The sequence below is a fragment of the Lissotriton vulgaris genome, chromosome 11 (genome assembly GCF_964263255.1).
Source record: "Lissotriton vulgaris chromosome 11, aLisVul1.2, whole genome shotgun sequence".
NCBI classification, from domain to species: Eukaryota; Metazoa; Chordata; class Amphibia; order Caudata; family Salamandridae; genus Lissotriton; species Lissotriton vulgaris.
This window is the reverse complement of record NC_141699.1, coordinates 962,768,190-962,782,222: the sequence shown is the minus strand read 5'-3', so window position 1 is coordinate 962,782,222 and position 14,033 is coordinate 962,768,190. Positions and strand designations below refer to the sequence as shown.

General features: G+C 44.4%; 1 protein-coding gene across 1 annotated transcript in view; it reads right to left on the bottom strand.

Annotated features, from left to right (window-relative positions):
- The window catches only part of LEKR1 (leucine, glutamate and lysine rich 1), a 581,209-nt gene that overhangs the window by 86,654 nt on the left and 480,522 nt on the right, over positions 1 to 14,033 (bottom strand). Inside the window, exon 9 of the mRNA XM_086944128.1 lies at positions 11,194 to 11,287. Within this exon, the coding sequence (XP_086800254.1) occupies positions 11,194 to 11,287 (94 nt within the window). The remainder of the gene's footprint in view (positions 1 to 11,193; positions 11,288 to 14,033) is intronic.

Sequence of the window (14,033 nt, the reverse complement as noted above, 5' to 3'; positions counted from 1 at the left end):
GCTTGAAAATCAGTTCCTTGATTTTGATAGTTCCATCTGGGGCTATCACGGCGCTGTGAGCAAACAAATCTAAACAGTTCTGGCTGACCGTTGGGTCGTGGGCCAGCTACGATGTAGGGAAGACCCGCAAACAGCAACTTTTAGAAATGCAGGGCATCAGTGATCTGCCATTGAGCTTCTGAAAGCACTGCGTCTGCAGGCGTCTGTGCAGGAGTCATCGGGCCCTCGAAGTCACACACGTTGCAGATCGAACTCCTCTCAATTGAAGTCAGGAGCGCTGACGTCTACAGGCGTCGGGTGCTACGGTGCGAAGTGCAGTAGTGCGGCGTGCGGTGCCCTGAGGTCGCGTTGTGAGCAGCGGCTCGGTGGCGGCCTCAGACGGCATCGTTGGTGAGACCACGGTCATGCTGCATAGTGAATACGGTGCTCGTCGCTGTGCTGGCAGGTTGCGGTGCAAGCAGAGGCGTCATCGTTGCTGAAGCGCTGCCGGCGTCTGATGAACTGTAGTCGATGGTGCCGGTAGGCCAAGGCTGCAGTACGGGATGAGGACAGTGCGTTGTGTAACTTTACGAGCGATGCCCTCGAACCATGGTGCAAGCAGCGGCGTAGATTTTAGCGTGGAGAGGGGATGTTGGGGATACCAATGCGTCGTCATGAAGTGAGGCGGTGCGGAGTGCAGTACCCAAAGGTTGCGGTGTGAACAGCGGCTCGGTGGCGGCATCAGCAGGCGGCGTCGATTAGACCAGGGTCGCGGTGAAGCCTTGTGGTGGGCCCTCTGTGGTGCCTTCAGGACACGTAGTCGGCAGCGGCGGCGTAGTAGACGGCATCGGGTTGCTTTTTCTTCTGTTGCAGCACAAAACACACAGTCCCCAGTGGTGAGGGCAGAAGAACTTGAACTTCCAAAAATAGCTGGTGTTTCCCATCTTATGTTTGCAGATGGACTTGAAATACAGCAGACGAGTACCTCCCACTATACAGCATACATAGGACGTTTTATTTCTTGGCTTGGAGAACTAATTTCTTTACTTTTAACCAATTCCACATTACAAGATATACTGCTTTGGGATTATCATTTGGTGAAAGGCTTGTTTGTAGAAGCATCAGTAGTAAGAATGTACACTTACATTTACTCAAACTAAAGGTGTACCTTCTCAATCAAGTGAGGGTGTAGAATCATGGGCCTTTTCAGTAGTATGTACTACAGCAAAAAATGTTTGGGGAAAAATGATGAAGGATTTCCCCACTTAAGTACAAAAGTATTGTAATTGAGCTAACCCAGAAAGTCCCTCCCTCAGAGGCTGATATCCCTCGGAGGATGCTTTCCAAAAGACAAATTTGATTCAGGAATGGTCCATCCTATTCTTAAATACAACTATTTCGCAAATTCCACAAATTTTCAGAAATAAATGGTAAATGGTAGTAGGTATCTTGATTAATTCTCAGACTGACTAATACAAAAAGCTCTCTGCTGTGGACTTCCTATAATGAAGATTAAAAGGCCTTGAGAGTACAGAACTTTGGAGTATGTTTGGCTGAGTCGTATGGAAAATACAATAAGAAATTTGTATGTAAGAATCATCCTCATCATAAACTTTATTTAGATCACCAAGATCATAAAAGTACATCACAAATAGATATTTCATATGAAAATTCATAAAACATGATAGCAATGGGTCGTAGAAACATATGCAACAAGCATAGGGACCTCGCAGGCTACAGCACTTGAGATACAAATGAAATCGCATTAGCAACAGAAGAAAATATGATGAAAATGCGCTGGCCCGTCCTATTCCATAAATTAATCCAGCACACTAGTTAAAAAGCACACACACCTTTGAACCAAAATATATATTAGGTCCGTGGATAGCAGTGGCAGCATACATTAAGTTGCCTCGGTATAAAGAGTGGTGTGGTGTGGCTCACTGGTTAGAGGCGGCAGACCCGGGCGCAGAGCCAGCACGGCATCAGGGTTCAATTCCCTACGCGGCAGGGTCGTGGACCAGGGTCAGCGGACTCGATTATTCTCACCTCGGTGCCTACTCTAACCAGGGATCACACTCGGCAACTCTGGGCATTAGCTTGCCTCATCTCCACAACGGCCCGCCACATACACCAGGGATGCCTGGTTTCACCTTGCAGATACCCAGTAGGGACCATCTCACAGGGAAAGCCAGGACGGGTTCCCCAGCGGTCTACTGCGCAGAGATACTCCTTCGGGAGTCGATTCTAGCATATTAGAAACCCACAGTTAATTAATTAATTAAAGTGTCCCGTACCATAACCACATGTATCAATCAGAAACCAGGGCCGGCTTTAGGGCAGTGCAACTGGTGCGGCTGCAATGGGCACTAGGCTGTGGAGGGGACCCTGATCTCAGGGGAGGGTGCTTTATTTAGCAATAACTTATGATTGTCGAGATGAAAGGCACTTGTGCCCTGTGGAAGTGAGAGAATCAAAAGAGGCGGTCATGTGGGGGGGCGCCAAAAATGATGGTCACATCGGACCGGCCCTGTCAGAAATACAGGCCATTCAGAAAATGGCAACATCCCGTAGACCATTTTCAGTATAAAGAGCTCAGTGCAATTACAGTTTGAATGGGTCAATAACACACGGCGTACAAACAAACTGTATATAAGATCCCTGAGACACCTTAGCAACATAAATTAAATCGAACCAATAGAAAGTGACCGATGAAGTTACAGTTTGTTTCAGTCAATGAGCTGGGAAGGAGACAAAAAAAGTTTCGAAATCCCCAGGTCATTGTTCAATTAGCAATAAAAACATACAGTAGAAATGATCTCAGTATAAAGGGCGCGTGTAATTGCATCATAAATACGTCATAGACCACAGGAAGAGATATAATAAAATAGCTCAGGCCCACAGTGAAACCTTTCATCTCTCCAACACATTTATTAAGAGGACGCTTGCCTTGCAAGCAGAGTTCCTAAAATCCTAGGAGATGAGTATCAGCATGCAATAAATTGTCTCTATGTTATTACAAAATAAATCGATGAATGCCCTGGGGAGGGAAATTAACGATTTTGCAATCCCCAGGCCCGTATCCCACTTCATTTCGCCCACAAACGTATATGTACTAAAGCGGCAAGCTATGAAGCGTAAACATCAATCAATCACTTTCTTTATGCAAGCCAAATAGTTACTTTTCAGTGGCAAGGTTACCTCGAAGATTATGTACCTGACACACACATCTATTCAGGGTGATGCACACAACGTTATCTTAAAGCAGTATGTACTTGGAAGAGGGCTAAACTTTAGTAAGAGAAGCAACCAACAAGCACCAAACCTATATTTGTCTCCCATGGGGAGAAGATTGTTGTAAGTTAGGGACAAGATGCTGGAATGGCTTCCCTCTCCTTTTCAGGCCCACAACATCCAATCTTGGAAATTACTAAAACTTCATTTGTTTAAGGGCAGAAGTCCAGTGCCTAATGGCTGATTAGATCCGCAAAGGCATTAATAATTGTGAACACTCACTCATCTATTTATACCATATACACTGAAGACAGAAGCATATACAGTGGCTCTTAATATTCGAGTTGCTGGGTTAATTACATATAAACAGATGCAAAAGTATGAAGAGGGTCTGAGGGGAAACTCAATTTATAGACCAACTTGCACCCTGTCCCCCAACTAAACCATCAAAAAACACTAAAGGGGGTGCAAAGAGTCTCAAAAGATACTGTGGAAAAAACTACACACTCAAAAGTAGTGTAACATCAAGAGGTAAAGGAACCAACCCAAAGGAGATAGAGAAAGCACAAGTAAGAGTACCCATCAGCCCACCCGTGGGCGGAACCTCATCATTTGGGTTTTTTTAAGATGTAAACTGGTATCCACTAGAACAATTAAGGATCTAGTGGATACCAGTTTACATCTTAAAAAAACCCAGATGATGAGGTTCCGCCCACTTGTGCTTTCTCTATCTCCTTTGGGTTGGTTCCTTTACCTCTTGATGTTACACTACTTTTGAGTGTGTAGTTTTTTCCACAGTATCTTTTGAGACTCTTTGCACCCCCTTTAGTGTTTTTTGATGGTTTAATTACATATAACCAGTCCCAATATGTTTACATATGCTGAGGCTGGTGTCAAAAAATATTTAAAAGAACACAGGAATGTGGTGAGCCCCCACTGATTGACGAGGTGGAAAAAAGCAGCTTCCCAAATGTTGCTCCCCACATGCAGGCAACACTTGTCTGCTTAGATCTAGTTACACTTATCCACAGGAAGCTTGGAAGCATTCAAATGATTCCCTTAGACGCACTTCCAGAGACAAGGAAATTCAGGCCAAGGATCCAATCGTGAAAACTGTGACATCTGAATACTGTTGGGAGAGTAGTATATGCTTCAACTGTCTTTTTGATACCTTACACACTCCTTCCCCAATAGAGGAGGCATCATAGAGCTGTGAGTAACTTCATAAGGAACAGGTTGAAAGAATGATTATTTCTTCAGTTTCAGACAGCGAGAGGAAGTCAATTCAAAAGCAGTGCTCATATCCCTGTAAAATTCTGAATCCTACATCCCAACTACAAACATAACTACATAGCCAATCTAAATTAAGTCAGCACATTCAGCAGCACAGATATAGATTTGCCTGATGGTGGACCTTTTCAAAAATATACAAATGACGGAGCAGAGTTAATTTGGCTCCAAATCACAAGTTCAGCAATGTATCTGCTTCATACTGGATGAGATGGCCACCATAAGAATAAATACCCCAAACTAATTGGTGCCTTTGGGGTAATTAAGGCGGTATTATCATATAATAGCAAAGTGGTGATCTAGTTGCTATTTCCATCAAACTTGTTTTGTGCTATGTAGTTATTTCCAGTTCCCATGAGACACACCGCCCATGGTAGTAAGTGTAAAAGTGATTAGAGTGCTTGTAGGTAGGTGCACATGCCTTTCTGGTGTGCACGTTTGGCGCTTTAGTGCACGCAATGACTGGTGCTGCTGCAGAGGTGCAACATACCCAGACTATGAAGACCCCAGCCCTGTGAGTGCATGTCCATTTCACTTCCAACTGCTAAGGTGTATGGTGCATCCTGGCATTCAGTGATCTCGCTGGGATGGCGCTGGGTGTAATGTGTTGGTTGTATGTCCTCTTAATGTGCTTACGGCTATACTGGTGTGAGGCTATGCTTGTGCTTCATGAGTACTCTGATCATAATGTCTGATGTCACTAGCTCCACTGGTGCTACAGTGATGCTACTCTCCACTGCCCCTTTCACATTACTATGCCATTCATTTTAGTCTCCTCCTTTCTCTCTCTCTATATATATAATTTTTTCAAATTGTCAGATTTCTCCCTCCTCCCATACTGTCATAATGAATTAAACAGAATAAAGTGAACTCAATTTAATTAAAATTAATTTATTTTATTTGTGAGTACTCGAGAATGTGTGCAGGTGATGCATTCTCGGTGGAGAGCGTGTGGATGGGTCTGCAGGTGAGCACAGTCACCTGCTGGCCCAATGTCTATGCTAACATGCTGTGCACCAGTGTGCTCATGTATGAAGGTGGGCATGCCTGTGTGTTCCAAGGGCCATGTATGGGCTGACATTCAGGGTAGCGAGTCTTTTTATCCCGCTCAAGGAGCTCTTCTGCTTCCACTATATCTCGGCATAGCTTATACCTTTGTATGCTTCAGGACAGCAGTTTAAATGCAAAAAATAAATATGCCTATTATAATAGTGCATAATATACATTGTGATCATGATGCAGTTATTATGTTGTATTTATATCATGCTTGCTACTGCACTGCCTGTGTTTGTCAGTACTGCAAATAATAAGCAAAATTGTTACCCAACTGAATGGTAGTCAACTTAATACCCATGAAAGGGGAACATCTGAGATTACACTGCAGCACGTGATATCTGTGCTGAATGAGCAATTCACTAAAACGTAAGATCTTTGTTTTTCTAAAAAATCAGGTACGGTAAAGAGAAAAGCGGTACAAACATAATCTATGCGGCATTTCCACACTAACCTACCTTTGGGAGGACCATCTCTACCTACATAGATGGATGCTCAGGCTCCATTTATTTCCAGTCACCCACAGAGGCAGCAGTTTAGGTTTTGCCTTTTTGTGATATGAATGCCTTCACAAGGGCATCCCAGCTCAGGAAACCATGTCTACCAGACTTCAATCAGGGATAGATTTAGTTGACCTGACTCGAGCTCAATCAGCCACACACATGCAAAACTCGTTCTAAACAAGGGCTTACCTTTTACCTCATTCTTCTCCACTTTGCAATCTAGACGTTTATCAGGCAAGCTTCATAGCTCTCTCAGAAAGGCACAACCTTTTATTGGTACAGGTTGTTGTGGCCAAACTGGGGCCTGTGTAGCTCACTTTGGGATTCTAAATGATTCTCTTTGCAGTACTTTATTAAAAAGGTACTCCACCAGAATATCAACTACAAAATATTATGTGGCCAAAATATTGTGGCAAAAATATTGAGGACCTGAATATCCTGAACGTCGGTGTACATAGGTTAGCACTGGTTTATTATATTTAACTCTACAGCTATATACCTGGATGACACATAGATATTCAAGGTACATGGATGTGCAGTGAAGGATGTAAATGTAAATGTAAATTGATACTTGTATAGCGCACTACTCACCCGCAAGGGTCTCAAGGCGCTTGTACGAATACCGCTGTGGAACCCATCCTGGCTTTCCCTGTGAGGCGTCCACTCCTGGGCAGCCCCAAGGTGGAGGCCAGGCATCCTTAGCGTTGTGGGGGCCATTGTGGAGATTAAGCAAGCTATTGCCCAGAGTTGTAGAGTGGGACTCCAAGATTGGACTAGGCACCGAGGCGAGAATTATCAGGTCCGTGGAATTTTGAGCCCAAGACCCGCCGAGGCGGGGAATTGAACCCTGGTCCTGGGCTAGATCTCTGCATCAGGGTCTGCCGCTCTAATCATTGAGCCACACTTCTCAATCATTGAGCCACACTTCTAGTAGATCTATACTTACCTCAGTGGCGTAGCTGGGAGGGGGACAGGGTAAGCAAGTTGTGTCTGGCGACTACCACCATGCTCCTGTGAACAAGTAGTCTGCCGGCCGCCAGACGGCGCCCCCCCCCTCGAACAATGCGTCTGTTAGCTGTCACGCCCCACCGCTCTTACCTGCACCAGGCATAACACTTAGGGTCCCCCGGGTGGCAGTAGGTCTATCTACGCCACTGACTTACCTATATGCACTTACCTTCTCGATATTTTGGACCTTGACATTTGTGCACAATATTTTGGCCCCATAACATTTTTGGCTTCGATATTCCATCAAACAACTATGTCTGGTGGAGGATATGAGGGAGGAGGGAATAGAGGGATATAACAAGCATTTGCAATGCAATAGGTCTCGCAGTTATGCGAGTTTGAGCTATTGACATTGAAAATTACAATGTCTTTTATTTTTGTTTTTGTTTTAAAAACATAAATAAAAGGCATTGTCATTTACAATGCCAATAGCTTAAACTTGTGTAACAGCGAGACTATTGCATTGCAAATGCTTGTCTAGACTTGGCTAAAGAGGGGAACAGGGACAGTAGTTCACCTTGGATGAGGGTCTCTAGCTGACATTTCTGTGGATGGAGTCTTGCAACATTCCATGCTCTTGCCCTACCTTCTAGGTAACTAAAACAAAGGTCAGCAATTTTTTAAAACAATGCAACCACACGGATACAATTGTGGCGTTAGTAAGGACGTGTGTAAATTGCACAGGAATGCTGGTGCTCCCATCGGGCTTTGCAAAACAGACATTACCTGCAGCAGCTTCGCTTCCAGGAAGTCAAACGAGGTCACGTTGCAAGCTACCAAGCTGGAAACCAGCTGGGATGTCAGGCATGCCTACAAAATAAATGCAATGCTGAACAAACCATTCATTGTCGTTGAAGTAGTTCAGTGCTTAACGCACCCTTATAGAAGGGTCAGACTGGTGGTGTGTGTTCAGTTCTAAAGCCCCTAAAGACCTCCACGGCTGACTGCGCGTTACGGCAGACTTTCTCACAGTCCTTTCCCCCCTTTGAAAGAATGAAATACACACACTAAACGTAAACAAACAGCTGCTTATGGACATAGAAGGTTGTCCTCTCCACTTACACCTGAGCCTGAATGAGCAACCGGAGAGACTGTAGTAGGAGGGGCCAGGAAGTGTTTCTCTGGAAGGCAGGTCCCTGCCCTGGCGGTGGGCGGCAGTCAGCACGGGAAGCAGCAGTGGCGCTGTCAGCCTGCAGCAGGTCGCGAGCACCATCCTTCTAAACGGCAGAGTGCCCGCACGCTGCCTTTACCAGTCAACACAACTCGAGTCAGTTGAGGCAGAGCGCAGCTCCAAACGCCGCCCCAGCAGAGTGTGCAGCGCGACTCCTGTAGAGGTGATGAGATCCGCTGTTTGTTTTTTGTGTTTCTTTCGGAGATGTTACCGTATTTTTAAGCGGTGGCACTCACAAATGAGATGCAGCTAAAGCAGGGAAAGCCTTAACTCAAGTTAGCTGCCTCCTGTCTGGGAGGCGACGACGTTGCAGAGTGCCACCTCCCACCCTGATAGTGCCGCCCATGGAGGTGTAGATTGTGGTTGTGCATCTCTTGTGACGCCGTGCACATCAGACGCTGTGCGCGCACATCATTGCTCTTGTCTGCCGTATGTGTTATAAATGCATCACGCTTTCACCTTAAGTGAAAGCGCGATGCATATATAAACACGCGTGTCTGTAAGAGATGCCGTGCACGAGCGTGCACAAGCGAAATCTCCAGTCCAGGTGGGCCGGGCCTAATGCCGACAGGGCAGACACCAACCCCGCTTCCAGAGAAGCCGGACACAAAAGCAACGACAATAGATCTCGCCAAGGAGTAGCAGCGCTTGCGGGCTGCAATGCAGGCGAGACCTAAAAAGCAGGGAACAATTGTTGTCCGTGTTTTTCTTCTCTATCACTTTATTGTTATTTGTAGGTCATATGGGCCATGTTGAATATAACAATCTCAAAACAAATAAAATGTGTTATAAAAAGAAAAAAAGAACCAGTTATTAGATGTTAGAAATGGGGGTCTCTAATTGGCAGAGGTAGGTACCTTTGTCCAAATAGGGACCCTTGCTTCTAGTCAGAGTAAGGGGATACACACTTTAGATAACCCCTACTCACCCTCTTGGTAGCTTGGCACGAGCAGACAAGCTTATCCCAAAGGCAATGTGTAAAGTATTTGTACCAACAATCACAGTAACACAGTGAAAACACCACAAATGGACACCACACCAGCTTAGAAAATAAAATCCTTGTATATACATTAAACAAAACCAAAACGACAAAAATCCAGCATACACATTTAAAAATATGACTTTCAAAAGGTTTCAAGAACTTTTACTATGGAAAATGATAAATGCATGACTTTTCACCAAAGTACCTGTAGATGTGTCAAAGTTCCAAAGCCAAACAGCTGCATAGTCGGAAAACAAAGGGATACAACACTCCTGAGACCTTGGGGAGGCGATGCGACAGTTCTGCAACACGCAGAGGATGAGTGAGTTGCGTTGAATCCGGTCTGTATGGGGAGTGATGCGTTGATTCTTCGTGAAGGTTCCAGTTCACAGGTGATGCTTTGGGAAAGCAAACCCGCACAGGTACAATGCGTGGAATTCCGGGATGCATCGGCGATCGATGCGGTGGCATTGAGCAGCGCTGCAACGGTCCTCTTCAGCTGCAATCACTCGATGTGTCGATTCTTGCAGCGGCGACAGGCGCTGCAACGGTTTTCGCAGGGGCGCCGGGATGCATGGAAATTCTTCTCGCAGCAGATTTCTGGGGAGCTGGGGGTGAAGTCTTTGTGTCCCTGAGACTTCAGAACAGGAGGCCAGCACACTTAAGGTCCTTGGAGATCTCCTCTAGCAGGGGACACAGCACACAGCAAGTCCTTCTCATTTTCTTGGCAGAAACAGCAACTGTAGGCCGACCCCAGACACACAGCAAGGGCAGTACTTCTCCTCAGTTTCTCCAACTCTTCTCCTTGGCAAAGGCTCATCTTGAGTTCCAGGAATTATCTAAAGTTCAGGGGTTTTAGGTCTAATACTCATAACCCAAAATGTATTTGTTCTCTTTGTGCAAGGGGCTCTGAGCCCAGTTCAAACCAGTTCTGGGGGGCACTCTGCAAGTGCACAACAACATCCATTGTCAATATGAGCCTTGGCTCCAGACACACCACAGGGGGGCGGAGCCAGCATTGTGGAAGGCAGGCACAGCCCTATTCAGGTACAGGTGCTACTCCTTCCACCACTCCAAATGCACATCAGGCCTATTCAGCCTAGTGCTGACTCATCCAGACTCCCGGAGCCACTGCACCTCCCTAGCCCCTGTCACTCCAAAACCAGACAGTCAATCCACAAACAGGCAGAGGTACACAGGACGGATGACAAGAAAATAGCCACTATTTTCAAACACACAATTTAAAAAACAGCTTTACTAAAAGATGTATTATTAAATCCGGAGTTCAGGGATCCCAAACTCAATTTTTCAATCTTATCCCTATGAGAAGATATGCTTGTAAAATGATACAATGCATTCCCCATTCTGTCCAAAGGGGAAAGATAGTCTTTCAATAGTGAAAAACAAAATTGGCAGTATTTCACTATCAGGACATGTTACACACACCAGTACATGTCCTACCTTTCACATACACTGCACCGTGCCAATGGGGGTACCTAGGGCCGACCATAGGGGTGCCCTATATGTAAGAAAAGGGAAGATTAGGGCCTGGCAAGTGGGTGCACTTGCCAAGTCGACATGGCAGTTAACAAACCCGCGCACAGGCAACGCGGTGGCAGGCCTGAGACATCCTTTCAGGGCTACTCATGAGGGTGGCACAATCAGAGCTGCAAGCCCACTAGTAGCATCTGATTTACCAGCCCTGGCACACTCAGTGCGCTTTACTAGGAGCCTACTAGTAAAACAAATATGCCAATCAGGAGGAAACAATCACAATAACAATTTACAGAGAGAGCATATGCACTTTAGCACTGTTCAGCAGTGGTAAAGTGCCCAGAGTCCTATAGCCAACAAACACAGGTCAGGAACAAATAGGAGGAAGAAGCAAAAGGTTTGGGGACAACCCTGCAAAAAGGGTCATTTCCAACACCAGAAAAAACGAATCCACTGCTCTGATCAGAACACGTGATTACCTTTGCTCTCCAGCCATCATCATTCAGCATCTTCTGCCTGAAGCCTTCTTGGAGCTGCTCGATCCTGTTCTGATGAGACATCATTATCGACTCTCTGGAAAAAAAACAAGCGCTGAGAATGCGGAAAAATAACAACACTAAACAAAAGACCTCTAACTACACTGTCGGTTCCAAGCAATTTTAATGCTATTCCTTTTTCTCTAGTGCCTGAGCTGAAATTAAAGTAAGTCTATGTAAATGCTACCTATACACGAATCTTTGGGCTTGTTTCTCTATGCTTACAGAAAATTGAGACATTTAAATGATTATTTTCATACAATTCTAGTTCATGAGTGCTTTTTGTGATTATACGATGATTGGCATATTCAAGCTGCAGCATCAAAAAAGGCCTGGGAACTAACATATACAGAAACTATTTAATGGGAATTTCTCACATTGTCAATGCCCAAACTATTTTCTTCAAGCTTTGTGGTGGTGCAACAGATTTAATTAATACTGCAGCCACTAATAGATAACCCTTTCCTCCAAAATGTGCAAGGGACAACAGTTTTTAACAGGCCTTGAGAAAGCCACTAGATTTAAATGTTTGCAGTGTAAAGACTTTTATGGTGTTTAGTGGTAGAAAGGCATTTCGAAATTAAAAGTCGTCATGACCGCGACTAAGATTCTGCAGACTAGTACCTTTGCTGGACTTCTGCCCATAGAAACAATCTGATTGGCTGAGGGGGGCTTCTTTTCCCATCTGTCACATTACTCCTAAGGGAACAAAAATGTCCTGCGAACTCTCACAGGAGCTTACGCTGAGATTTGCTTGACACAACATGAACAGAAATGTTGCAGTAGCCATTTTAGGATGTGGGGGACTCACGGGCCTTACATATTGTAATAAAATATTACTTTAAATTGAAAACAACCCTAGTAATTCACTGAAAAAAAAACAAAGGTTAAACTGACATTATAGTTAGGTGTGGTAATATTATCTTACTGTGCCTTGAAAGAACCAACTCAGAAATTCACCGACAAAAAACAAAGGTTGAAATGATGTTATATTGTCAGTTTAAACGTAATGTTTTAAACTAAAAAAAGCACTTAAATTCAACTTTTCTAGGTATTTCAAGTAACTATTATTCCCGTCCTCGCCTTGCACTCCTTGTGACCTCACATATTACATCATTCATGACGCGTTTCATGACATCATTGGTGACATTACTGATGACAGCTGAACTGACATCATTGACGACAATCCTGTGCATGGCAGGGGCGCAAGTTATAGTTGCTTGAAATAACCTTGATACTGCTCTCAGACTGGGGCAAAACAGGTGGGAAGGTAGCTAAAAGAACTTAGCAGATAGTGGCTCTATCAGCAGATTACATATAGCATTATTGACAAAGTTGAAGTGACGTTTTCCTACATTTATAGGAATTGTGGGGATTTTACAGCAGCTGTGGAAAAGTGTTAAACTAATAAACTCGAGACAAAAAAGCATTCCATTCCCCTAACGTTCATTTTATGCAGTGTTTAGGAATCGGGAACTGAAATCTGGTAGTGGAGCACGATAGGACCAATCAATAGTGGTGCACATTTCTTTGAATGTAATTCACATTTTAACCGGCAAACACTGCAGTCTCATTAGTGATAGGCTATTGGGGTAATCTATTCTTTAGTAGGCTGTAAGCCAGCTCTGGGTCAGCAGAGACATTTTCCTCCGCCCCAACCCCGCTTAGAGAACAACCTGACAAGCAGGCAGGGATCTCTTTGCTGAAAATGTACCAGTTGGTGTGGGGGATGCTTTTTATGAAAAGCAGAATGTTGAGAGAGATGCATATTGGTAAAGCCACCCAGCATTCAATTTTATTTTTTAGAAACAAATACACAAAGAAGGAGTTTACTTCCGAAACGCTAATGACTTAATTTAATTTTAATGATAACTTTATTTCGGTCGAAAAGACCATAAAAGTGCAGATAAAATACATACAAGGCACAGTTCATTTTAAAACAATAAATAGAGAACCAATCAATATTAAGATAAAAAATTGATTAAACTCAGCAGTTATCAAAAGATCAAAAAATATAAAAGTCGTAATTAATCACAGGCATTATAGAATTTTTTTCCTTCTGCGCCACATACCAATTAGAAAACGAGATACAGCAAATACTATGGGAGAAGAAGTATCATACATTAGAACCCTGCAGGCCTGTATACAATGTCTGAACCCCAGGTTCCTACATAAAGGGATCAGCCAGCCTTTCCTTATTGTTACATACGCTGGACAGAAAAACATGACATGAGGGACATCTTCTCGTTTATAATTGCATGCCGGGCAGACTCCATTCTCTGACTTAGCCCATTTAGAAGTAAATGCCCTGACTGGTAGGCTACTGTGCCTTAGTTGAGTGTATAACTTCCTCGCAAGAGGCGGTTGGATTGCATCTAGGAATTCCTCTAGTCGTGTTTCCGATTTTACTAAGAGGAACTCTACATACAGCCTCCCCAGAGTAGCTGATCTCTGTAGGGCTAAGTAATTTTGCCGCTTCCGCAGATTTCGGAGTTCCAATCTGGATATCCTCGGGCAACTCAACTCCGGGGTCTCCCAAAGCTCAGGCAACCCAATCTGGGCACTAAGAGCCTTAATATGAATTAACCACGGGATATTTTTGCTTTTTTAATAGACCCTAAACCTCCAAGAATTCCGCTCTATAGGAGGCCAGCTCAGGGACTGACCCGAGCCTCCTCCAATAGAGCAAGGGCCGTGCAGCTACCAACTCCTCTATCGACTCCAGGCCCAAATCAAATCGTAGAGGAATAAGTGGTGTACTTTGTGGTAAATCTACCACATTC